Below are 24,652 nucleotides of genomic sequence, written 5' to 3'. Positions count from 1 at the left end.
TGGTCAGTGTGGGCATGTTGGGCCGATTGGGCTGTTTCCACGCTCTATGACACTTGGTGGAAACCCACGCGGTTACAGGTAGAACGTGCAAACACCACACAGCCCGTCTAGTAGTCTGTTAACTTGTATATTTTACATTGCATTTTCCTTTCAGTCACAACATTTCCAGAATGTTGCATAGTATATATTATTTTGTCAGCTACATAGTAGTCAGGGTGACAATCCATGAATCTCTATTTTAATCACTTAGCTTGTAGACAAAACTGTGTTCAAATATAAAGGAATTGGTAGCTTAATGACTCCAGTTTTCCATAAGACACTAGATGAAAAATTCACTTTCACAAATATTTTTTTAAACACAAGAATTTTTAAACATTGTCTCAACATCTCTTAATTGACATATTCAGCATGCCTCTTTATCTGTATAGCCTGGACTATATCCACTGCTTGACAAGTAAATCCTGCAGTGCAGAATGGTTAAACAGGTCTGTGTTTTTCAGTGATGACTTATGAATGAGAATCAACCCATCAAATGTCATGGATTTTAAGATAAAAATATCCTGAAGAAAGAGACATAAGGTGTTACATGACATAAAGCAGTGTTGAGTGGTTTTGTTAAAGTTACATCTTAAATACGTTTAAATCGCCAAATATAATTAATATGTGGTTTCCATCGACAAGAAGGTTGATACTTGTAAATGTTATATAGCACACTGTTCTAAAATGTGCATCAGCACTTCACATTTTTATTTGATGCCACAGTACATTATCTTTAATACCATTTTATCTTGTTTTATAGTTTCTTTTTTGCTGAATTAATTTGTGTAGAACCAAGGAGTAGTGTTTAAATAATACAATGCAGTCCATTATGTAAACAAACTACCATTAGTAATACTTTCAATCGTATATTAAATATGTGTATTATCGAGGATATATAGATTTGCAAGAAAATCAGAAATGGATCGTATATTGACACACCTTACTAGCACTCTCAGATCGGTTATTTTTCATTAAAATTTTAATTATGCTGTTCAATTAAAAAATAACTAAAAACTATTTATTTGTATTCAGTTTTAGAATGTGGCATGGAAGCAGGCCCTTCAGGCCACTGAGTCCATACTGACCACTGATCATCCGTTCACACTAGTTTTACATTATCCCAATTTCTCATCCACTCCCTACACTTTGCAGTGGGGTAGCACTGTAGTGCAGCGATTGAGCTGCTGCCTTACAGCGCCAGAGACCCAGGTCCGATCGTGACTACAAGTGCTGTCTGTAGGGAGTTTGTTCTTTCTCCCTGTGACCGCGTGGGTTTTCCCCGGGTGCTCCGGTTCTCTCTTATACAACAAAGTTGTGCATGTAGGTTAATTGGCTTTGATAAAGATTGTACTTTGTCGTTAGTATGTGGGTTAGGATATTAGTGCTAGTGTCTGGGGTGATCTCTGGTAGGTGCAGATTTGTTGGGCCGAAGTGCCTGTTTCTGCGCTGTATCTCTAAACTAAACTAAATTACACATTGGGATCAATTTTACAGTGGACACCCGGAGGAAACCCACACAGTCATAGGCAGAACATGCAAACCCTACACAGGCAGCACACAGTATCAAGTCTCTGATACTGAGAGGCAGCAGCTCTACCAGCTGTGTTACTGTGCACCAATCTTGCCTACTGACAGGAATAAATATTTAATGTCCATCCCTACTTTACTTGGATGACAGTGATGTACCCTTTTGAAACACTGCATTTTATGTTAAGTAGGAATTCAGTTAAATCGGAACTTAAAAGAAGTATATAAAATTATGAAATATCTCTCCCATCTGTGATAAATGTCTTTCTCAAAATGCCAATATTACACATTCTTTTGTTTCTTGGTGTGATATTTTTGATATATTCACAAATCTATTTAAGATAAAAATGGAACCTAATACTGAAAAGATTATATTTGGAGTAATGGGAGACGGGAACAAATTAAACATATCCCAAAACTCATTTTTAATAACAGCAAAACTCATGCTTAAATTTTGGAAAAATGCTACTATACCAACGCTTAAAATGTGGATTAGTAATATGTTGGACACAGCACACCTGGAAGAAATGAGACTCCTCCTAATAGATAAACAAGACCAATTCTTAATGAGTTGGTCTCCATTTATTGATTTCTTGGATTCATGTGGTGCAACAGTATCGTAAAAATTAAACGTTTCAGGTATGGGTGAAAGATGATCAACAATATAAAAACTCATCTCCTTGCGTCTATTTGAGAATCTCCCTCCTGCTCTCTCTTCTTGCTTATTTCTTTTCCTCACTATCTCTTTTCCCTTTTTTTTTACACACACTACACTTTTCTCTATTCTTTACTATCTCTTTCTTTCTTATTTCTCTCTTTAAAAAAAAAGTTGTACAGAGAATGTATTATGTTAACATATATTTGGCACCTGTAAAGGTACTACTGTATTGTACTTACTTCTAATAAAATTAAATTAAAAACATTAAAAGAATTATGAGAGGCATAGATAGGATAGACAGTCAGGATGAAAAATTCAAATATTAGATGGCATTACTTTAAGGTGAAAATGTTTAGGTTTCAAGTAGATGGCTGGAGCAAGAGCTGGTCTTGACATCATGTTCAGCACATTTATTTGTGGGCCATAAGGTCTGTTCCTGGTTGTACTGTTTCATTTTCTATGTTGTAAAATAAGAAGTCCTGAGTTGGAGTTGATTTATCAGTTACCAATGGAATCTGAAAAAGGGTTTCGACCCAAAACTTCACCTATTCCTTTTCTCCAGAGATGCTGCCTGACCCACTGATTTACTTCAGCACTTTGTGTCTATCTTCGGTGTAAACCAGCATCTGCAGTTCCTTCCTACACATTTTGATTGACCAATCAATGTTCTGTAATCCTGGAGTGAGGTACAAATTGGAAAATACAGAGTATTGGAGGAACTCAGTGGGTCAGGCAGCATCTGTGGAACTGTTCTATGTTCTAACTGCAGTAATTGGATATCAATGAGTGTGAGGTATGTGCTGAATGAGAGGTGATCTCAATGATTTATTGATTCTGAAAGGGCTTGATAGGTTGGATGTTAAGTGGTTGATTTCTTTGGCAGCAGAATCTACAGCTATTGGATATAGTCCCTGAGCTGTAGCCAAGGGAAACAAGGACTGTTTAAAAGCGCCACAAGGGGTCAGGTATTTAAGTGTATCTGAACTATTTCACTCACGGAGCTGAAAATCTTTTGAACTGTTTCTCGAAGAGGTTCCGTTAAGGCAACATGCAGGGGTAAGATTGACAGACGCTTGAATTCAGGTGAATCAATGGTTTAGTGGATCGTGCGGGAAAGTGAGCTTGAGGCAAATTGTCGATCCTGTCTAACGACAGAGACATCTTGTGGGTGACCACACTGACAGGTTTAGAATCATCTGACAAATTCCTAATCACTTCATTCCACAAATTATTTTTCATAAGTTCGTAAGTTATAGTGGCAGAATTGGGCCATTCGGCCTATCAAGTCTACTCCATCATTCAATCATGGCTGATCTATCTTTCCCTCTCAACCCCATTCTACTACCTTCTCTCCATAACCCATGACACCCTCGCTAATTAAAAATCTGTCAATCTCCGCCTTAAAAATACCCAATGACTTGGCCGCCACAGCTGCCTGTGGCAATGAATTCCACAGATTCACCATCCATCTAAACCATTCTCAACCATTTTCTAAACCATTGGTAAAGACCTCAAAAGCTAAGGGACAAATTATTGAATACTGGAAGCTCAAGGCATTCAGCCATCGAGTCAGTAAATATTCCATCCTCTTTCACCTATTGAGCCAATTCTGAATTCAACTAGCCGCTTTTCTGTCATTCCCCTTCAGTCTACCAAGTGAGACTTTGCTAAAACTGAAACTTCGTCAAAAGCCTTCCCAGAGAGCAGAAAGCGGGCACACCGTTGCTTTTGATTAAATCTGGAAACCCAGCAATAAAGTACGATTTTAAAGCTAAAAGGAAATGCAGTCACAAGAGTTAAATGATTTAACAGAATGGTTACCAGAGCTAGCACTTTTGAGAAGATGATTAGCTGTGCCTTTCCTGTTTTTTGATTTATTAGTGCTTACCACGGAAAGCTTTTGCATGCAACACAGTCCTTGTGATAAAAATTCAGATTCAGATTCAAACTTTATTGTCACTGTACACTGCACAATGACAATAAAGTTTGAATCTGAATCTGAATCTGAATCTGAAAAAAGGCAATTCATATAATGTAAATCAAAACATCTGCAATGGCTATCTGCTGAGAGTTTGCCCTAAATATATAAGATATAATTTCTAGAATTTGTGTGAGAGAAATGTTACTTCCCGAAAGAAGCGTGACTGTCTTGAATTTGCCAGTTCTGTCGCTTGCCCTTGCGAGTCCTTGCAACCGAATGTGACTTGAAATTGCCCATTTGAGTCAGCAGATGACAGTGGGTTAATAAGCATCTGGGTTTCGGTTGACATTTCCTCAGGGTTTTGGTTGACTTTTCTTTAAACAGAAAATAATTTTTTTCCAAATCGCTTTATCGAGTTACAGTACATTGAAAATTATTGTTTGTTTGTTTTATGCGTATTTATATATATATATGTGATTTATATTTATATATGTGTTTGTGCGCATGTGTATATACAGTATTAACATATATATACACATGCCTACACACATACATATATATACATATATGTGATTGTGTATATATATATGTGTGTGTGTACATATATATTTATACTGTATATACTGCGCACACACACACACACACACACACAAACACACACACACACACACACACACACACACAGTGTCCTCCAAAATGTTTGGACAAAGACCCATCATTTATTTATATGTCTCTGTACTCCACAATTTGACATTTGTAATAGAAAAAAATCACATGTGGTTAAAGTGCACAATGTCAGATTTTATTAAAGGCCATTTTTATACATTTTGGTTTCACCACGTATAAGCTTATACACAGTCCCCCCATTTCAGGGCACCATAATGTTTGGGACACATGGCTTCACAGGCATTTGTAATTGCTCAGGAGTGTTTCATTGCCTCCTTAATGTGAGTATATGAGAGCTCTCAGCACCTAGTCTTTCCTCCAGTCTTTCCATCGTCTTTGGAAACTTTTATTGCTGTTTATCAACATGAGGACCAAAGTTGTGCCAATGAAAGTCAAAGAAGCCATTATGAGACAGAGAAAAAAGAATTAAACTGTTAGAGACATCAGCCAAACCTAAGGCTAACCAAATTCAACTGTTTGGAACATCATTAAGAAGAGAGCACTGGTGAGCTTACTAATCGCAAAGGGACTGGCAGGCCAAGGAAGACCTCCACAGCTGATGACAGAAGAATTCTCACTATAATAAAGAAAAATCCCCAAACGCCTGTCTGACAGATCAAAAACACTCTTCAGGTGTGGATTTGTCAATGACCACTGTCCACAGAAGACTTCATGAACAGAAATAGATAGGCTGCACTGCAAGATGCAAACCACTGGTTAGCCGCAAAATTAGGATGGCCAGGTTGCAGTTTGCCAAGAAGTACTTAAAAGAGCAACCACAGCTCTGGAAAAAGGTCTTGCGGACAGATGAGACGAAGATTAACATATCAGAGTGATGGCAAAAGCAGAGGAGAGAAGGAATTGCCCAAGATCCAAAGCATACCACCTCACCTGTGAAACACGGTGGTGGGAGTGTTATGGCCTGGGCATGTATGGCTGCTGAAGGTACTGGCTCACTTATCTTCATTGATGATACAACTGCTGATGGTAGTAGCATAATGAATTCTGAAGTATATAGACACATCCTATCTGCTCGTTCAAAGAAATGCCTTAAAATTCATAGGCCTGTGGTTCATTCTACAGCAAGACAATGATCCCAAACATACTGCTAAAGCTAAAAAATGGTCAATTCTTGAGTGGCCAAGTCAATCACCCGATCTGAACCCAATTGAGCATGTCTTTTATATGCTGAAGAGAAAACTGAAGGGGACGAGCCCCCAAAACAAGCATAAGCTGCAATACAGGCCTGGCAGAGCATCACCAAAGAAGATGTCCATGAATCGCAGACTTCAAGCAGTCATTGCATACAAAGGATATGCAACAAAATATTAAACATGACTACTTTCATTTACATGACATTGCTGTGTCCCAAACATTATGGTGCCCTGAAATGGGGGAACTATGTATAAACACAGCTGTAATTTCTACATGGTGAAACCAAAATGTATAAAAATGGCCTTTATTAAAATCTGACAATGTGCACTTTATCCACATGTGATTTTTTTCTATTACAAATGTCAAATTGTGGAGTACAGAGGCAAATAAATAAATTATGGGTCATTGTCCCAAACGTTATGGAGGGCATTGTATATACACACACATACATACAGTACATACTGTGTGTATATATATACTGATCTTTTCTCAGTTTATTATATTGTTTACGATGAGTACTATGTTTACATATTCTGTTGTGCTGCTGCAAGTAAAAATATAATTGTTCTGTTTGGGTCATATGACAATAAAACACTCTTGACTCTTGAGATCATAAGATAGAGGAACGAAATTTGGCCATTTGGCCCATGGAGTCAACTTTGCTATTCAATCATGGCTGATCTATCTTTCCCTCTCAACCTCATTCTTCTGCCTTCTCCCCATAACCTTTCATACCCTTACTAATCAAGAACCTGTCATTCTCCGCTTTAAAAATACCCAATGTCTTGGTCCACCACCATCTTTGGCAATGAATTCCACAAATTCACCAACCTCTCACGAAATAAATTCCTTCTCATCTCCTTTCTAAAGGTATGTCCTTTTATTCTGAGGCTGTGCCCTCCTGTCCTAAACTCTCCCACCAATGGAAATATCCTCTCCACATCCACACTATCTAGGCCTTTCACTCTGAGGTAAGTTTCAATGAGATTCGCTAAGTTTCAATGAGAATTCGGTCAGGTTCAATGAGAAAGCATTTTGTCCATTGTCCCATGAAGTGGTGCATGGCAAGTACTCCCCATTGTAGCAATGAGCAAAGTGTATTTAGTTTAGTTTAGAGATATCATGAGGCATAGATAGGGTAGGCAGTCAGAACCATTTTTCCCAGGATGGAAATATCAAATACTAGAGGGCTAGCTTTAAAATGAGAGGGGCACATTTTAAACAAGATGTGCAGGGTAAGATTCTTACAAAGAGGGGTGGTAAGTGCCTGGAACACGCTGCCTCGGGCAGTGGTAGAGGCAGATACAATAATGGCATTTAAAAAACCTTTGGATAGGCACATGGATGGATATAGGTAGATTATGTGCAGGCAGATATGAGGCAGTCTTGGCATCATGTTCAGCACAGACATTGGGGCTGAAGGGCCTGTTCCTATGTTGTGCTGTTCTATGTTCTCTATGTTCTATGACTGGTTAAAAAAAAACACAAGCTCTGCATTCAGTTGATATAAACAGGCAGGTTTGCTTAGTGTGTGAAATGTTCACTGTAATCCAAGGGCTTAACCTTACCAGGCTTGCAGTATCAGGTCACAACACACATTCTTTAAAGTGCAAGATGATTTAACCTCCACGACTTTCTAATATTTTCTCAACTACTGTAAAGCAATAAAGTAAACATTTCCACCAAGTCCGCGCCGACCAGCAATCATCCCGTACACCAGCACCATCCTACACGCCAGTGACAATTTACAGAAGCCAATTAATCTGCAAAGCTGCACGTCTTTGGAGTGTGGGAGGAAACCGGATCACCTGAAAATACCCCATGCAGATAAAGGGAGAACATGGAAACTCCGTACAGACAGCACCCGTAGTCAGGATCAAACCCTGGTTTCTGGCGCTGTAAGGCAGCAACTACCACTGTGCCATGGTGCCACCCCTTTTTTATTCATATTTAATCATATAACCTCATATTTCCTCATATTACTTCTGTCATATGTCCGCTCATTTATTTAACATGTCATGGAGCTACAGTATACAGCACGGATAAAGTGAATGCTCGCAGCTTTTTTCCCCAGGGTTAAGGATTCTAAAATTAGAAGGCACAGGGGAGAGATTTAAGAGGGACCTCAGGGGCAACATTTTCACTCAGAGAGTAGTCCGTATCTGGAATGAGCTTCAAGGGGAAGCTATAGAAGAGGATACAATTATGACTTTTAAAGGACAATTTTAAAGGACAGGTTGAACAGACTGGTGTCTCAGGTAGATAGGATGGTGAAAAGGGCGTTTGGCACATTGGCCTTTATCCATCTGGGAACTGAGTATGGAAGTTGGGACATTGTGTTACAGTTGTATAAGATGTTGGTGAGGTCACATTTGGAATATTGTGATCAATTTTGGTCCCCTGCTATTGGAAGGATGTCATTAAGTTGAAAAGGGAACAGAGAAGATTCACAAGGATGTTGCCAGGTCCTGAGATCCTGAGCTATGGGGAGAGGTTGGGCAGGCTAGGGGTGAGGTAGGTGAGATAAAGGGATACAAAATCATTAAGGAAATAGATACAGTGATGGTACAGTGATGTGGAGAGAAAGAACAATGTATTAAAGATGCAAAAAAGTAACGATGATAAAGGAAACAGACCATTGTAAGCTGTTTGTAGGGTGGAAATGAGAAGCTAATGCGACTTGGGTGGGGGAGGGATAGAGAAAGAGGGAATGCCGGGGCTACCTGAAGTGAGAGAAATCAATATTCATTGGGCTGTAAGCTGCCCAAGCAAAATATGAGTTGCTGTTCCTCCAATTTGCGTTTTGCGTCACTCTGACAATGGAGAAGACCTAGGGCAGTACTTAAAGTGTCCAGAATTAAAGTGTCCAGCAACCGGGAGATCAGGTAGGTGTTTAAGAAGGAACTGCAGATGCTGGAAAATCGAAGGTAGACAAAAGTGCTGGAGAAACTCAGCGGGTGCAGCAGCATCTACGGAGCGAAGGAAATAGGCACTTCAGACTGATGTGGGGTGGGGGGGGGGGGGGGGTCGGGGAACAGAAAGGAGAAAGGAAGAGGAGGAGCCCGAGGGCTGAGGAGGGGAGGACACAGCAAGGGCTACCGGAAATTGGAGAAGTCAATGTTTATGCCGCTAGGGTGCAAACTGCCCAAGCGGAATATGAGGTGCTGTTCCTCCAAGGGAGGGGGAGTTGAAGTGCTGCGCCACCGGGAGGTCAGGTTGGTTAATGCGGACCGAGTGGAGGTGTTGGGCGAAACGATCGCCAAGCCTACGCTTGGTCTCACCGATGTAGATCAGCTGACATCTAGAGCAACGGATGCAATAGATGAGTTTGGAGGAGATGCAGGTGAACCTCTGTCGCACCTGGAACAACTGCTTAGGTCCTTGAATGGAGTCGAGGGGGGTAAAGCGACAAGTGTAGCATCCTTTGCGGTTGCAAGGGAAAGTGCCCGGGGAAGGGGTGGTGCGGGAGGAAATGACCAGAGAGTTACGGAGGGAGCGGTCCTTGCGGAAAGCAGACGGGGGGGTGGGGGGGGGGGGGGGGATGGGAAGATGTGGCGAGTGGTGGGGTCACGTTGGAGGTGGCGAAATTGACGGAGGACTATGAGATCAGGTAGGTTCAGGTCGGCTGAGCGAAGGTGTTCTGTGAGACGAAGTCTGCGTTTGGTCTTGCCGATGTATAAGAGTCCACATCTTGAACAACGGATACAGTAGATGAGGTTGGAGGAGGTGCAAGTGAAACTCTGCTTAACCAGAAAGGACTGTCAGGGTCCCTGGACAGAGTCGAGGAAGGAGGTATAGCGACAGGTGTTGCATCTTCAGCAGTTGCAGGGGAAGGTACCTGGGGAGGTTGTGGTTTGGGTGGGAAGGGATGAGTTAACGAAGAAGATGCGGAGCAAACAGTCTCTGCGGAAGGGGGAAAGGGGTGGAGGTGGGAAAATGTAGCTAGTGGTGGGATCCCGTTGGACGTGGTGGAAATTTCGGAAGATTATGTGTTGTATGCGACGGCTGATGGGGTGGAAGGGAAGGACTAGGGGGACTTTGTCTCTGTTGTGACTAGGGGGAGGGGGAGCAAGTGCGGAGCTGCGGGGTACCGAGGAGACACGAATGAGGGGCTCATCTATGATAGGAGAGGGGAACCCATGTTCCCTAAAGAATGTGGACATCTCGGATGTCCTAGTATGGAACACCTCATCTTGGGCGCAGATGCGGCGTAGACGGAGGAGTTGGGAGTAGGGGATAGAGTCTTTGAAGGAGGCAGGGTGGGAAGATGGCCAAACGTGGGCAAATGGGATTAGCTAAGATGGAGCAATTTGATTGGCATGGATGAGTTTGGATAAAGGGCCTGTTTCCGTGCTATATGACTATGACTCTCCATGACAAATAGCCTGAAAATGTTGTGTCAAGTCTTAACAAGTGGTGCACACCCTATTACTGATAATTAGATGTCGCAGAACTAAGCATAACTCAGCTAGCGTGATCTGTGATTCACAGTTTTCAAAGATGATACAAAAATTCAATTGCCACCTTGGAAAAGGACTTGAATTGATAATTGAGGGAGGAACATCTGCAGATTGACGGGGAAAGATAAGTGAAATGAAACTTGTGGAAGCCAATGTGGACTCAAATGCCTACTTCTATGCTATGGCAATTCCATGCTTCTACTCATGACTATTTCCCAGTCAGACCTTCCATTCTTTGTGTAGGTAGGAACTGCAGATGCTGGTTTATAGCAAAGACAAAATGCTGGAGTAACTCAGTGGGTCAGGAAGCGTTTCTGGAGCAAAAGAATACGTGACAAAAGTTGGTTTCAGATTCTTTGACATTGAATATACATTTTCTGTTTGTCTTTCCAAAGCAGCAGGCATTTTGGTGAGTGATCCTTTTGCTGTAGACTAGTCTACTGAAGAATTCATTTGTGTATAAGACCATAAGATCATAAGATATAAGAGCAGAATTAGGCCATTCGACCCATCGAATCTGCTCCACTCTTTCGATCATGGCTTATCTATTTTTCCTCACAACCCATTCTTCTGCCTTCTCCGCTTAACCTTTGATGCTCTTACTAATGACTAATATCAATCGCCGATTTAAAAATACTGACTTGGTATCCACTGCCATCTGCGGCACTGAATTTCGCAGATTCACCACCATCTCGCTAAAGAATTTTATCCCAATCTCCATTCTGAAGGTAGGTGCTTTTATTTTGAAGTTGTCCCACTACTGGAAACATCCTCTTCACATCCGCTCTCTCCAGGCCTTTCACTATTAGGTAGGTTTCATCAAAATTCAATGCTAATCCAGAGCATAACCTTCCTTTGAGGTGGACACAGTGGCGCAGCGGTAGAGTTGCTGCCTTACAGTGCCCGAGACCCAGGTTCGATCCTGACTATGGTGCTCTCTGTACAGAGTTTGTATGGTCTCCTGTTGACCACGTGGGTTTTCTTTGGTTCTGCTCCGGTTTCCTCCCTTATCCCAAAAACATGCAGGTTTGTAGGATGATTGGCTTTTGTAAAAATTGTAAATTGGCCCTAGTGTGTAGGATAGTGCTAGTGTACGGGGTGATCGCTAGGCAGACTGGACTTGGTGGACCGAAGGGCCTGTTTCTGTGCTGTATCTCTAAAGTCTAACGCCCTCTTTGATTAATTTCTAAGGGGATTTTTCTTTGTCGCTTCACTGCATAATATGGGAGCAGACTGTCTTCTGGACTAGTTTATACAAAGCATGGGCAATTTGTGGGCACTTACTGCAGGTGCACCATCACCAGCAGCAAGACGGTGCTTGATGCAACTTGCCATTCAAATGTCCACATACTGTATGATGTGTACACCAATACTGAGACCTAACGCTCAAAATACAATCAATGTCTGTCTGGACTTCGAAGTCATTAAGTTACTGATTCATTTATGTTTAGCTGATTTCTTATTAACACAGCCACCATCTATCGTTATTAATTTTATTAGCCTGATGCTGAGAGACTTGTGCCTAGAAACTGAAATGGAAAAAATCCATTTGTTTTCAGGCCTTAACAAGACAAACCAGGTAGTCGGATCAGATATTTTCTAATGTGATTCATCCCAACGCCAACACCAACGTCAGCAGCGTGTCAGTTTTTTTCTACTTTAAAACATTTTTTGTATGTTTTTAATGTTTCTCTGTGTGTTTTGTGTGGGGGGTGTTGTGGGGGGGTAAGGGGGAAACCGCTTCGATCGCCTCCTCCATGGAGAGGCTACTTTTTCCATGTTGCCTCCGCCGTGGCCTAACATCGAGGATCAGGCGGCCTTTCCCGGAGACACGCCCGGGGGATCAGCAGCGGGCGTAGCGTAGACTCTCGTCGCGGAGCGGGCGAGACTTCGCCGGTGGGGAGTGCTCCGTTTTGCTGGCCCGCGGCAGCCTGAAGCCGTGGTCTGCAGAACTCCAGCTAGCGCGCCGTCCGCAGCCTGGGATCCCTCGTTGGTGACCCGGGAGAAGAAGAAGCTTCCACCGCCGGCCCGCGGCCAACTTCTACCGCGGGGGTGGCGGGGACTTACCACCAGGAGGGGGATCCCTCGCCGGGGATCCCTGGAGGGGAGCTTCGACCGCCAGCCCTGCGGTCTGCGGTGCTTCTGGCTGCGGTACAGCGGGGACTTTAAATCTTCGACCGCCGGCCTGTGGCCTACACCAACCTGAAGGCGCGGTCTCCGGTGGGGGAGGCACCGTTTCAGGACTTACCTTGACTTTCACTCATCTGGATACCCACAGCGGCGGCTGCGGAGGGTTGAGGTCCCGACCACGAGGGAAAATGGAGGAGGACTGGCCAAATTTTGAGCCTTCCACCACAGTGATGAATGCTGTGATGAATGTTTGTGTTAAATTTTTATTATGTTTTTGTGTGTTCTTTTTCATTGTATCGCTGCTGGTAAATTCATTTCACTTGCACTTAAAGTGCAAGTGACGAATAAAACTGATTGTATTGTATTGATTGTATTTCCCCCCATTTCATTTTGCTCACTCAGTGAAAGGCGCAGCACCTTTTATTTGCAAATTGTAGAAATGGTAGTTTAGTTTAGTTTCGTTGAGAGATACCATGCGGAAACAGGCCCTTCAGCCCACCCAGTCCGCCTCGACCAACGATCCCCGCATATTAATGTTACCCTACACACACTAGGGACAATTTACACTTATACCAATCCAATTAACCTACAAACCTGTATGTCTTTGGAGTTTGGGAGGAAACCAAAAATTTCAGAGAAAACACACGCGGTCATGGGGAGAAAGTACAAACTACATACAGACAGCACCCATAGTCAGAATCGAACCTGGGTCTCCGGTGTCGCAAGTGCTGTAAGGCAGCAACTCTATCACTGCGCCACCGTGCAGCGTGTTATTTACAACGTGGTTAATATCTGAGTTGTACCACAGATAGACACAAAATGCTGGAGTAACACACGGACATTGATTCCTACACATCCTCTGTTCTGGACTTTATAAACTCCACCATCAACAGTGTCACCTCCCTCAAACGGGTGACCATATTCCCGAATCAGAAGCCATGGATGAACAGCGAGGTCAGGCTACTGCTGAAAGCACGGGACACCGCTTTCAGGTCAGGCGATGCCCGAGCCTACAGTTCATCCAGGGCTAACCTGAAGAGGGGCATCAAGAAGGCCAAGCACTGCCATAAGTTCAGGATTGAGGAGCACTTCAACAACAACTGCGACCCCCAACGCATGTGGCAAGGCATCCAGGCCATCACGGACTATAGACCCACCAACACCACCCCAACATCTAGCAACGCCTCCTTCCTTGAGGAGCTTAACCACTTCTATGGCCGCTTTGACAGGGATAATCTAGAGATGGCCATCAAGGCGGTGCTCCCTGCCGATCACCAGCCCCTCACACTCACCCCCTACGACGTGTACGTGGCACTGAGCAGGATTAATGCACGTAAAGCTGCTGGCCCTGACGGCATCCTCGGGCGTGTTCTCAGGGCCTGTGCTGCGCAGCTGACAGACGTCTGGACTGACATCTTCAACCTGTCACTTGCCCAAGCAGTTGTGCCCACGTGCCTTAAAACCACCTCCATCGTGCCAGTGCAAAAACACTCCACTGCGGCAAGCCTCAACGACTTCCGCCCAGTTGCACTTACTCCCATCATCACCAAGTGCTTCGAGAGGCTGGTCCTGGCACACCTCAAAGGCTGCCTACCCCGTCACATTGGATCCCTATCAGTTTGCCTACCGCAAGAACAGGAGTATGGAGGATGCCATCTCAACGGCACTTCACTCCGCCCTCTCCCACCTCGACAACAGAGACACTTACGTAAGAATGCTGTTCATCGATTACAGCTCAGCATTCAACACCATCATACCCTCTAAACTGATCACCAAACTTGGTGACCTGGGCATCGACCCCTCCCTCTGCAACTGGATACTGGACTTTCTAACCAACAGACCCCAGTCTGTTAGGTTAGACTAGCACACCTCTTCAACCCTCACCTTGAACACCGGCGTTCCACAGGGCTGTGTGCTGAGCCCCCTCCTCTACTCCCTCTTCACCTACGACTGCATGCCTGTACATGGTACTAACACCATCATCAAGTATGCAGATGATACAACGGTGATTGGCCTCATCAGCAACAACGATGAGTCGGCCTATAGGGAGGAGGTCCAGCTCCTAGCTGCATGGTGCGCTGACAACAACCTGGCCCTTAACTCCAAGAAGACCAAGGAGCTCATTGTAGACTTCAGGAAGTCTAGGGGTGGCACGCACACCCCCATCCACATTAACGGGACGGAGGTGGAACGTGTTTCCAGCTTCAGGTTCCTGGGGGTCAACATCTCCGATGACCTCTCTTGGACCCACAATACCTCAACTCTGGTCAAGAAGGCTCACCAGCGTCTCTTCTTCCTGAGGAGACTAAAGAAGGTCCATCTGTCTCCTCAGATTCTGGTGAACTTCTACCGCTGCACCATCGAGAGCATCCTTACCAACTGTATCACAGTATGGTATGGCAACTGCTCTGTCTCCGACCGGAAAGCACTGCAGAGGGTGGTGAAAATTGCCCAACGCATCACCGGTTCCTCACTCCCCTCCATTGAGTCTGTCCAAAGCAAGCGATGTCTGCGAAGGGCGCTCAGCATCGCCAAGGACTGCTCTCACCCCAACCACAGACTGTTTACCCTCCTACCATCCGGGAGGCGCTACAGGTCTCTGCGTTGCCGGACCAGCAGGATCAGGAACAGCTTCTTCCCTGCGGCTGTTACACTACTCAACACCGTACCTCGGTGATTGCCAATCACCCCCCCCCCCCAGACACTCCTCCCACCAAGAAAAAAATACTATGACTCTATGCACGTACATAGATTTATTTATTGCTCATATTTATGTCGCTCTTCTAGGGAGATGATAACTGCATTTCGTTGTCTCTGTACTGTGCACTGCACAATGACAATAAAGTTGAATCTGAATCTGGTCAGGTAGCATCTCTGGGGACAAGGAATAGGTGCCGTTTTGGGTCGGAACCCTTCTTCAGACCCGAAACGTCAACTATTCCCTTTCTCCAGAGGTACTGCCTGACGCGCTGGGTTATTCCAGCATTTTGTGTCTATTTGCAGCTTTTGCAGTTCTCTCCTACAGAGTTGCACCATGCTGGATGTTGTGAAACCTGTGGGATTTAAAGCAATATTATCTTTATATTTAAAACAGCAATCAACCTGTTTTAATTCCAATAAAAGTTTAGCTTCATGTTTATTATTGTCACAGTGAAAAGCTTTGCTTTGCATGGAATCCATACAGATACAAAATATATGGCTCCCTGATGTACAGGACAGGCTCCCAACTTCTGACATCCTCAATTCGATCACGCCTCTTAGTCCTGGCCCACCTGACCCAATCCATTACAGTATATAGTACCTGCCTCATAGTACTTTTATAGTACCTCCTCTGGCTGCTCATTCCATATACCCTCCACCCTATGAGTGAAAATGTTGCCCCTCAGGTTCAAATTAACTTTGTCCCTCTCACCTTAAATCTATATCCTCTTGTTTTTGGTTCCCTATAATCTGGGTAAAAGATTCTGCGCATTCACCCTCTCTATTACCCTCATGATTTTATACACATGTTTTATGAGTAGGATTGTTATAAAACTCATATATGCCATCAATATGTTGAAATCAATCATAGAAAATATTATCAATAGTATGAGCATTTTGGACCTATTTAATGAGATCCTCATGGCTTGGCTAAGCCGAGCCAGAAACCTGGAACCCCTGCCTTCCCAATGGAGGAATGTTAACAAGGCTTGGTTTCAGCACTGTTGAAAGATACCTTTGATAGGTCCCGGAAGTTGCCTGGTAGGGTCAGGTCCAGCTCCTCAGACTCATAATTCGTAATAACCCACGGAAACACCGGGTACTGGTTTAAATCATTGTACGTCCGCCCTAGCAAGGAAGAGAGAATTGTTTGTCAAATATGTTTTGCTTCAAATATGTAACATACATTTGAAAACATGACTTTTGCATGAAAGGACACAAGTGCTGGAGTAACTCAGCGGGTCAGACAGCAATAGGTGACATTTCAGGTCGGGATCCTTCTTCAGGACTTCTGCATGAATACCTTTAAAAAACTCTTGAATTGCACATAAAGCTGATGCATGGATTGATATTTTGTTAAGCAAAAATGAGTGCTGAAAACAGTAACAAATGTTTTCTTAATAATGTAAAAATTACTCAGTAAGACATTAGGATGGCAGTAAATCTATTGAATTCATGGGGATACACTCATGGGGGAAAACATGATAAACTTCAAAAGTTGGCACCAAGTGCTGCAGTAACTCAGCAGTTGGGGCACTGAATTCCTGCTCCTCTCCTGCTCTTCGATCATGTTCTGACCCTCATCTCTGGAGAACATGGATGGATGATGTTTCGGGTCGGGATCCTCCTTCAAACTCTACACGTGGCTGTGGTAGCGAGTCCTGGTCAGAAAATGCAGGCGAGCAGTAGGAATCACAGAGGGGGAGCAGTGAGAGAGGGTGTCACAAAACCTCTGTCGGAGAGAGTAGGAGGAGAACTTCTTCAAAGTAGGCATACCTTGAGGAGATTTCGTAGTGGAGCAGTAAAATAGGGACAGAAGCAATAGCAGATGCTGATTAACAAAAACAAAAAACACAAAGTGCTGGAGTAACTCAGTGGGTCAGGTGACTTTTCGGTTTGCGACCCTTCTTCAGATCACATGCTACTTCCTGTGGTCAGTCAATGTAAGACCATTTCTTTAAACGCTTTGCTACAGGTTTCTCTGATGCACAGCTACAGAAGGCAAGAGGTGGTTGTTCCGCGGATCATTGTTTGTGTAGACATGGCACTCACACTGGGAATTATCTATATTCAGTGAAAACCTGGGAAATTTGTAATGCTGCACCAATATCCTTACTTGGGGTCCTAAATGATTATGGAAAATATTTTCCTCACCTTTAGGACTGGTAGCATGTAGAATATTGATATATAACTGTATACTGGCAGAAACATAATACATATACAAATTTTCCCAGAACTTTTCTGCTTTGGGTGGATTCTGGATCAAATGCATAAAAGTTCTGAAATGCATTGATTTGCAACAAAAGTGGCAAGACATTGGAAAAACTAAAGCTGCAATACATTTTTCAGTAATGTTTTAATTTTTAGTTTCAGAAAGACAGCATAGAAACAGGCTCTTCTGCCCATTGAATCCATGCCAGCCATTGATCACCCATTCACACTAGTTCTATGTTATCCCACTTTCGCATCCACTCCCTACACACTAGGGATAGTTTACAGAAGCCAATTAACCTACAAACCCGCAAGTCTTTGGGACGTGGGAGGAACACGGAGCACCTAAAGAAAACCCACAAGGAAGAATGTGCAAACTCTACACAGACAGCACCCGAGGTCAGGATCAAACTGGGTCTCTGGCGCTGTGAAGCAGAATAGTTTTAGATTTTATCCTTGTATAAAAGGTTATAAAAGGAATAGAAGCAATAACAACGTTGTTTTTCACCACAGGATTTACAAATATAAAAGTATTTTTAATAGCTTTAATTAAAAATACTAAAGGCTGTACGTTACATTATTTAATGGAAATGTCAATGAAAGCGATCGCTTGTCAATTTCAATGGCCGCCCACAATGAAATTAGCAGCCTATGTTTCTCAGAGACTACTGCAAGGAGTTAACATGTAAACATTTTAGACTTTTTTTCCAAGACAGCCTTTTTTTCTGCATACCTGTTTGCAAAATAACTTTAAAGTAGTTCTCTAGTTCCTGATCAAAATCGCGTTTCAACCAATTGGCCCATGTAATACAAATAGTATTTCCTAATTCATCATTTGCATTATATCCAATTTTCTTTAAGATGACATGCGTTATATCAGAACTACCTTTATACATAAAAATTATGTTGGCTGCTTTTCCAAAGCCGTATGAAATGTAAATTGAGTCAATGGTGGGAAGGCTGGTCTGTGTGATGGACTGGCCTACATCTACGACTCTGCAATTTCATGAGGTCTTGGGCAGACCTGTTCCCAAACCAAGCAGTGATGTTTTCATTTTGGTGCATTGTTTATTACAATAAGATTGGTTTATAAGTAATTAAAGTTTTAATAAATTCATTCCCCCCCCCCCCTTATTTGTAGTGGGGAAGGCTGCAAAGTAGTGCCATGATTTCAGTGAAAGAGTGCTGAATCACCAACAGCATAGTTAGGTTTTACATCAATAACCAAGCTATGCACTCAAACCACATTCACAGTGCAATGACCGCAAATGCTGATGGCTTTTCTCACAAAATCTGGCCAATGAGTCCCTTCAATTCTTACCTCACCATCAAGCGGATAAGAGTACAGAGAAGATTGACGAGGATATTGCCTGGACTTCAGGGCCCGAGCTACAGGATGAGGTTGGGCAGGCTGGAGCTCAGGAGACTGAGGAGTGATCTTATAGAGGTATTAAAAATAATTTGGGAAATAGTTAGGGTAAATGAACAGAGTCATTTCCCCAAGGTAGAGGAATCAAAAACTAGAGGACATAGGTTTAAGGGGAAAAAGGAAAGGTTTAATAGTATCCTGAGGAGCAACATTTTCACACAGAGCTGCCAGAGGAGGTAGTTGAGCCTGGTACTATAACAACATGTAAAAGACACTTAATCAGGTGCATGGATAGGAAAGGTTTAGAGGGATGTGGGCCGAACACTGGCAGGTGGGGCTCGTATAGACGGGGCACCTTGGTCAGCATGAGCATGTTGGGCCGAAGGGCCTGTGTCCATGCTGCATTACTCTATTAAAAGGATAACATAGGAGCTTCATAGGTATAAGTATACATGAAAAACAGCTTCAAACTTCAAGACAGTGATTAACACTGATCCACGTGTGCAATTAAACTTAAATTTGTTCATCTCAAATCTTAAGATCTAATTTTTATTTTAACTCTGAAAGAAGGCAGGCAACTGGTACTGATAAAACACTGAACATCAGCCATATCTTTAATGTACTTGAGTATAACACGTTTATAGTTGTTATTCCTCAGCTTGTCTGCATCCTAACATTTAACAGACATTTTGTCATCTCCAGTTCATTAGGAAAGATTTTTTTATGTTTTTTTTCCATGTAAGCAGATCAAGTTACATCTAATTAGATAGCAATAATAAGCACAGTGCATGCTGCAACCAAACCTATACATAATTATTCAGTGTAAACTTCAATCACACACCGATCAGAAAATAAAATAGTGGAAAATGCATGCATTGTTTGGAAATGCACAGCATGTTGTGCCTTTGTTTTACCTTCTGGTACAAACCAAAATCTCCCTATTTTCAGGTATACTTATGTTGCTTTCTATTAATCTGCCACGTCAAGATGTTGCACTGAGCAGAATGCTGTGCCATTCGTGAAATACTGTCTAGCTGCCGTGATCTTGAGTGACAACGCACTAAAATTTCATTTTCTCGTTATTATTTCCAGGCACACTCTGAAAATGGCTTGTAGACTCTAATAAAGCTTCAGTTTTAGACAAAGCTGTCAACAAAGAAATGGCACAGTGAGACTGCAGGATAACCTTAGTAAGAATAAATGAATCTACAGTCACAGTGGCAGCTTATGTGTCTCCTGATAAAAATGTAATGTGGTAGCCTCAGTATCCATCATGGCTCTGTAGCAGACTTCGGCTGGATAAATGTGAACTATCAAGACAAACCTAGATTTATAAACATGTAAAGAAGAGTACTTTCACAGAGCACATGCTCTGCTGGATCTCCCGGTTGCAAACCACTTTAACTCCCCTTCCCATTCCCGTATCGACCTTTCTGTCTTGGGTCTCCTCCGTTGCTAGAATGAGGCCTCATGCAAACTGTAGGAACAGCACCTCATATTCCGCTTGGATCGCTTACAACAGTATGAACAGTATTTACGAGGATGTTGCCAGGACTCGAGGGCCTGAGCTATAGGGAGAGGTTGAGCAGGCTAGAACACTATTCCTTGGAACGCAGGAGGTTGAGGGGGTGATCTAATAGAGGTGTACAAAATCATGAGAGGAATAGATCGTGTAAACGCAGAGTCTCTTGCCCAGAGTATGGGAATTGAGAACCACAGGACATAGGTTTAAGGTGAGGGGGAAAGATTTAATAGGAACCTGAGGGATCATGTTTTACACAAAGGGTGATGAGTGTATGGAATGAACTACCGGAGGAGGTAGTTGAGGCAGGTACTCACGCAGCATTTAAGAAACATTTAGACAGGTACATGGCTAGGACACATTTGGAGGGATATGGGCCAAACACAGGCAGGTGGGCGTAGAGTACATGGGATATGTTGGCCGGTGCGGGTAAGTTGGGCTGAAGGGCCTGTTTCTGCGCTGTTTGATTCCATAACATTGAATTCTCTAATTTTAGGTAACTAACCAACACCAACCCAGGCTGAAGAAAGGTTCTGACCCAAAAAGGTCACCTACTGACTCACTGAGTTACTCCAGCATTTGTGTATTTTTGTAGTCAACCAGCACCTGCGGTCCCTTGTATCTGCTCTCTAAAGAGTAGTCTGTCTGTAACGTACCTGCCACTGTGTTGAGGAACATCAAGTATTCAAAGTTTGAAATCTCCCGTCTTTGCCAACGTTGTGTCATGTTGGAGGATTTAAAAAGCTGACGAGGGCTTGCCAATGATATTCTCCTGTTAATTCCAAAAAAGATCGTTATTCAATGGACACATATGATTTCTTCCACATTAAGTAGCAAAAACGTTCAAAACCATTTTCATGTAATTTCCCGACTTCTTGTTTGTAGCAGGAAAGCACTTTGTTATTGCCTTCAAAGGTTAACATAGACAATAGGCGCAGGAGTAGCCCATTCGGCCCTTTGAGCCAGCACCGCCATTCAATATGATCATTGCTGATCATCCAAAATCAGTACCCCGTTCCGGCTTTTTCCCCAGAGTATTAAGAGTGTTTAATTGTCATATTTCCCAAAATGGAACAACTACATTCTTATTTGCAGCAGCACAACAGATACGTAAACATAATAGTCTGTAAACACCATAATTAACAACAAAAATAACGGTGTTTGGTTGCTTTACAGACTTCAATTTTTTATTACTATTATGGCCTGGTTACCTAATATTGCTGATTATTTCTTTATTGTATTATTGATTATTGTATGCCTATTTGTGTGTTATTACATTAATGTTCCTGCAAAGCTGCACAAGTAAGAATTTCATTGTTCTATTGCCGGTACAAGTGACTGACTGAAAGATAAGGCATGGAAACAAGCCCTTTGGCCCAACGAGTCCACGCCTGACAATAGATCGCCTGTTCACACTAGGTCTATGTTATCCCACCTACTCATCTAGTCCCTACAAACTGGGGGCAATTTAATTTGACAATCTTGAGCTCTCTCTTGATTTATTTACATCAGGGGTCGGCAACCTGTTTTGCATAGGGGCCAGGACACATGTTTGTGAGCGGATGGCGGGCCACATCTATCGCCATAGTTAATAAATGGTAATAGTAATAATACATACTAACTAACTCAATAATAATACATACTAATAATACATAAATTAGTAATAATTCATACTAATAATACATAGTTATCACGTGTTTTTCAATTAGTTTTCTGCAGTTTCCAGATCCCGGGACTGGCTGCAGTTCCCAGATCCCTCTTCTTCTTCTTGCGTTTGAGGCAGCAGAGGTTATGTAACGCCCTCCAGGCACTGTAGCCAGTTCAATGTGCTGTTGTCGAGGACCGTGAGGTCTAACCCTCCACCAGGGCGGAGGACAGCGCAGTTGAAAATGATGTGTTGCGCTGTTTGCTGATCTGCTCCACACTCCGATGAACGCAGCCCCCAGCGATGCATGTTGGCGTTGAACTGGCCGACCCCTGTACGGAGCCGGTTCAGGGCGACCCACTCTTTGCGGGGCAGGTCCAAGCCAGGCGGGGCTGTGGTGTTCGGTACAACAGTGAATAGCGGAGGTCGTGAAGTCTGTTCCCAGCTGGTTCTCCATGCTCTTAGTGTGTTGAAACCGGAGCCACAGAGGGTCGCTGCGTGACGGGAGAAGGGGCGACGAGATGACAGGTGTTGAGGTCCTAGTTGCTGTGAGTCCTGGGCGAGGTGGTGCAGAGGAAATTTGGCGTCCGAAGTACTCTCTGCGAAGCTTGGCGGGTGCGGTACCTGCGAGCACCGGCAGAAGATCCATCGGAGTAGGGCGTAAGCAGCCTTTGATGATCCGCATGGTGTAGTTGAGGATGGCGTCTAGCATGCTAGTATGAGCGCTGCGGCACCATGCTGGGGCAGCGTACTCAGCGGCACTGTACACGAGTGCAAGAGCACTGGTTCGGAGAGATGTCCTGGTGCCCCATGACGATCCAGCCAAGCAACGCAGGAGGTTGTTCCGTACCGAGACTTTAGCATGGAGAGCTTCAAGGTGTTGCTTGTTGGTCAGCTGCCGATCTAGTTTCACCCCGAGGTATGTAGGAAATTGGTTATAGGGTAGGGGTGACCCATTGAGGGTGACGGTTAACTGGCATTGAGGTTCCTTGTTGTTCAGGTGGTTTTTGCCACACTCAGTTTTAGTCTCCAGATCTTAAGGTAGCCCGCGACAAGTTCCATATCCGCTGAGAACACATCCTCCACGTTCGACCAACTCCTGCCCGAATGCGTGGCAGATCGCTGATATAAAGATTGAAGAGCATGGGGGCCAGTCGCAAGCCTGGGGGGACTCCGTTTCTTAGGCGTCGCAGTTGGCTAGATTGTCCGTCGCTGGTCTTGAGTACAAAACTGCGGTTGGCAAACTGCGAGACAGCAACCCAGATCCCTTGAGTCCCCGCGACTGGCTGTAGCGCCCAGGGTGCCTGCGAGCCCTGGAACTAGCTGATGTTCCCAGGTTGCCTGCCCCGGGACTGGCTGTAGCGCCCAGGTCGCCTGCGAGGCCCCTGGACCGGCTTCACCGCTCAGGTCACTTGCAAGCCCCGGATCCAGCTGCAGTTGCCAGGTCGCCTGCGAGGCCCCAGGACTGGCTGTATCGCCCAGGTCACCCGCGAGCCCCGGGTCTAGCATCAGTTCCCAGGTCGCCTGCGAGCCCCGGGACTGGCTGTAGTGCCCAGGTCGCGAAAACTAATTGAAAAATACGCCTGTGGGCCGGATCCGGCCCTTGGCCCGTTGGTTGCCGACCCCTGATTTACATCTTTGTTTTTACAATTTAATTCAGCAGTTATCTAATGGTGAAGTTAACCCTTGAACTGAGAAATCCCATGACAGTCAAATGTTTGAATTTATGGTGGATAATGTGATTATTACAAAATGTCAGTGCAAAAAGGGCTGAAAAATAATCCTGGAATGTATTGAAGTTGGCTAATCTGTTCAATGAACTAATTCATAAGGCTTAAGAGGATATTTGACAATGGATTCTTTATTCATTTTTAAATAATAACATTTTGTCGGATTCAAAATATATTATCTGCCAAACAGTTGATTTGTTAAGAAAATCCATGTCTTAAACAAATTTAGGAGAATTCACAAGAATTAGTATTTGAAAAATAATTGTATGACATCTGAGGCTCAAATCTTGATTGAATTTCATTCTCATGAGCTTTATACTGGATTATTCTGTGGAAACCGAGCTGAAAGTCAATGTAGTGTAACAAGTTATCTAGAACAGTGAAAGAAACCTATTTTCAAGATGAATTAGCGTAATTAAATAACATCATTATTAATGCCATAAAGCATGGAAACAGGCCCTTCGGCCTAATCCATCCCTGCTGACCAAATGCCCCATCTAATTTAGTCCCATTTGCCCACATTTGACCCTTTTCCCGCTAAACCTTTCCTATCCATGTACCTGTTCATGTGTCATTTAAATGTTGTTATTATACCCTGCTCAACCTACCCTCTCTGGCAGCTCGTGCTCCTCAGGTTCCTATTAAATCTTTCCACTTTTACCTTAAACCTATGCTCTCTATTTCTTGATTCCCTCAGTAAAAGACTGTACATTCACCCTATCTATTCCCCTCATGATTTTATACACCTCTAAGATCACCCTTCAATGTCCTGCGCTCTAAGGAATAAAGGATTTCAAAGGTTATGGGGAGAAGGCAGGAGAATGGGGTTGAGAGGGTAAAACAGATCAGCCATGATCGAAAGGCGGAGCAGACTCGTTGGGCCAAATGGCCTAATTCTGCTCCTATGGCTAAGTCCTTG

General features: G+C 43.6%; 1 protein-coding gene across 6 annotated transcripts in view; it reads right to left on the bottom strand.

The window, feature by feature from the left end:
* Positions 1-24,652, bottom strand: part of LOC116974451 (neurobeachin-like) — a 395,937-nt gene that overhangs the window by 75,650 nt on the left and 295,635 nt on the right. For all 6 annotated transcript variants that reach the window (XM_033022898.1, XM_033022900.1, XM_033022902.1 and 3 more), the window contains 2 exons: positions 21,015-21,130; positions 16,272-16,384 (listed from right to left, as the gene is read on the bottom strand). In XM_033022898.1, coding sequence (XP_032878789.1) covers positions 16,272-16,384; positions 21,015-21,130 — 229 coding nt within the window. The remainder of the gene's footprint in view (positions 1-16,271; positions 16,385-21,014; positions 21,131-24,652) is intronic.

The sequence above is a fragment of the Amblyraja radiata genome, chromosome 6, assembly GCF_010909765.2.
Source record: "Amblyraja radiata isolate CabotCenter1 chromosome 6, sAmbRad1.1.pri, whole genome shotgun sequence".
Lineage (NCBI taxonomy): Eukaryota > Metazoa > Chordata > Chondrichthyes > Rajiformes > Rajidae > Amblyraja > Amblyraja radiata.
This window is presented reverse-complemented; position numbering and strand designations above follow the sequence as displayed.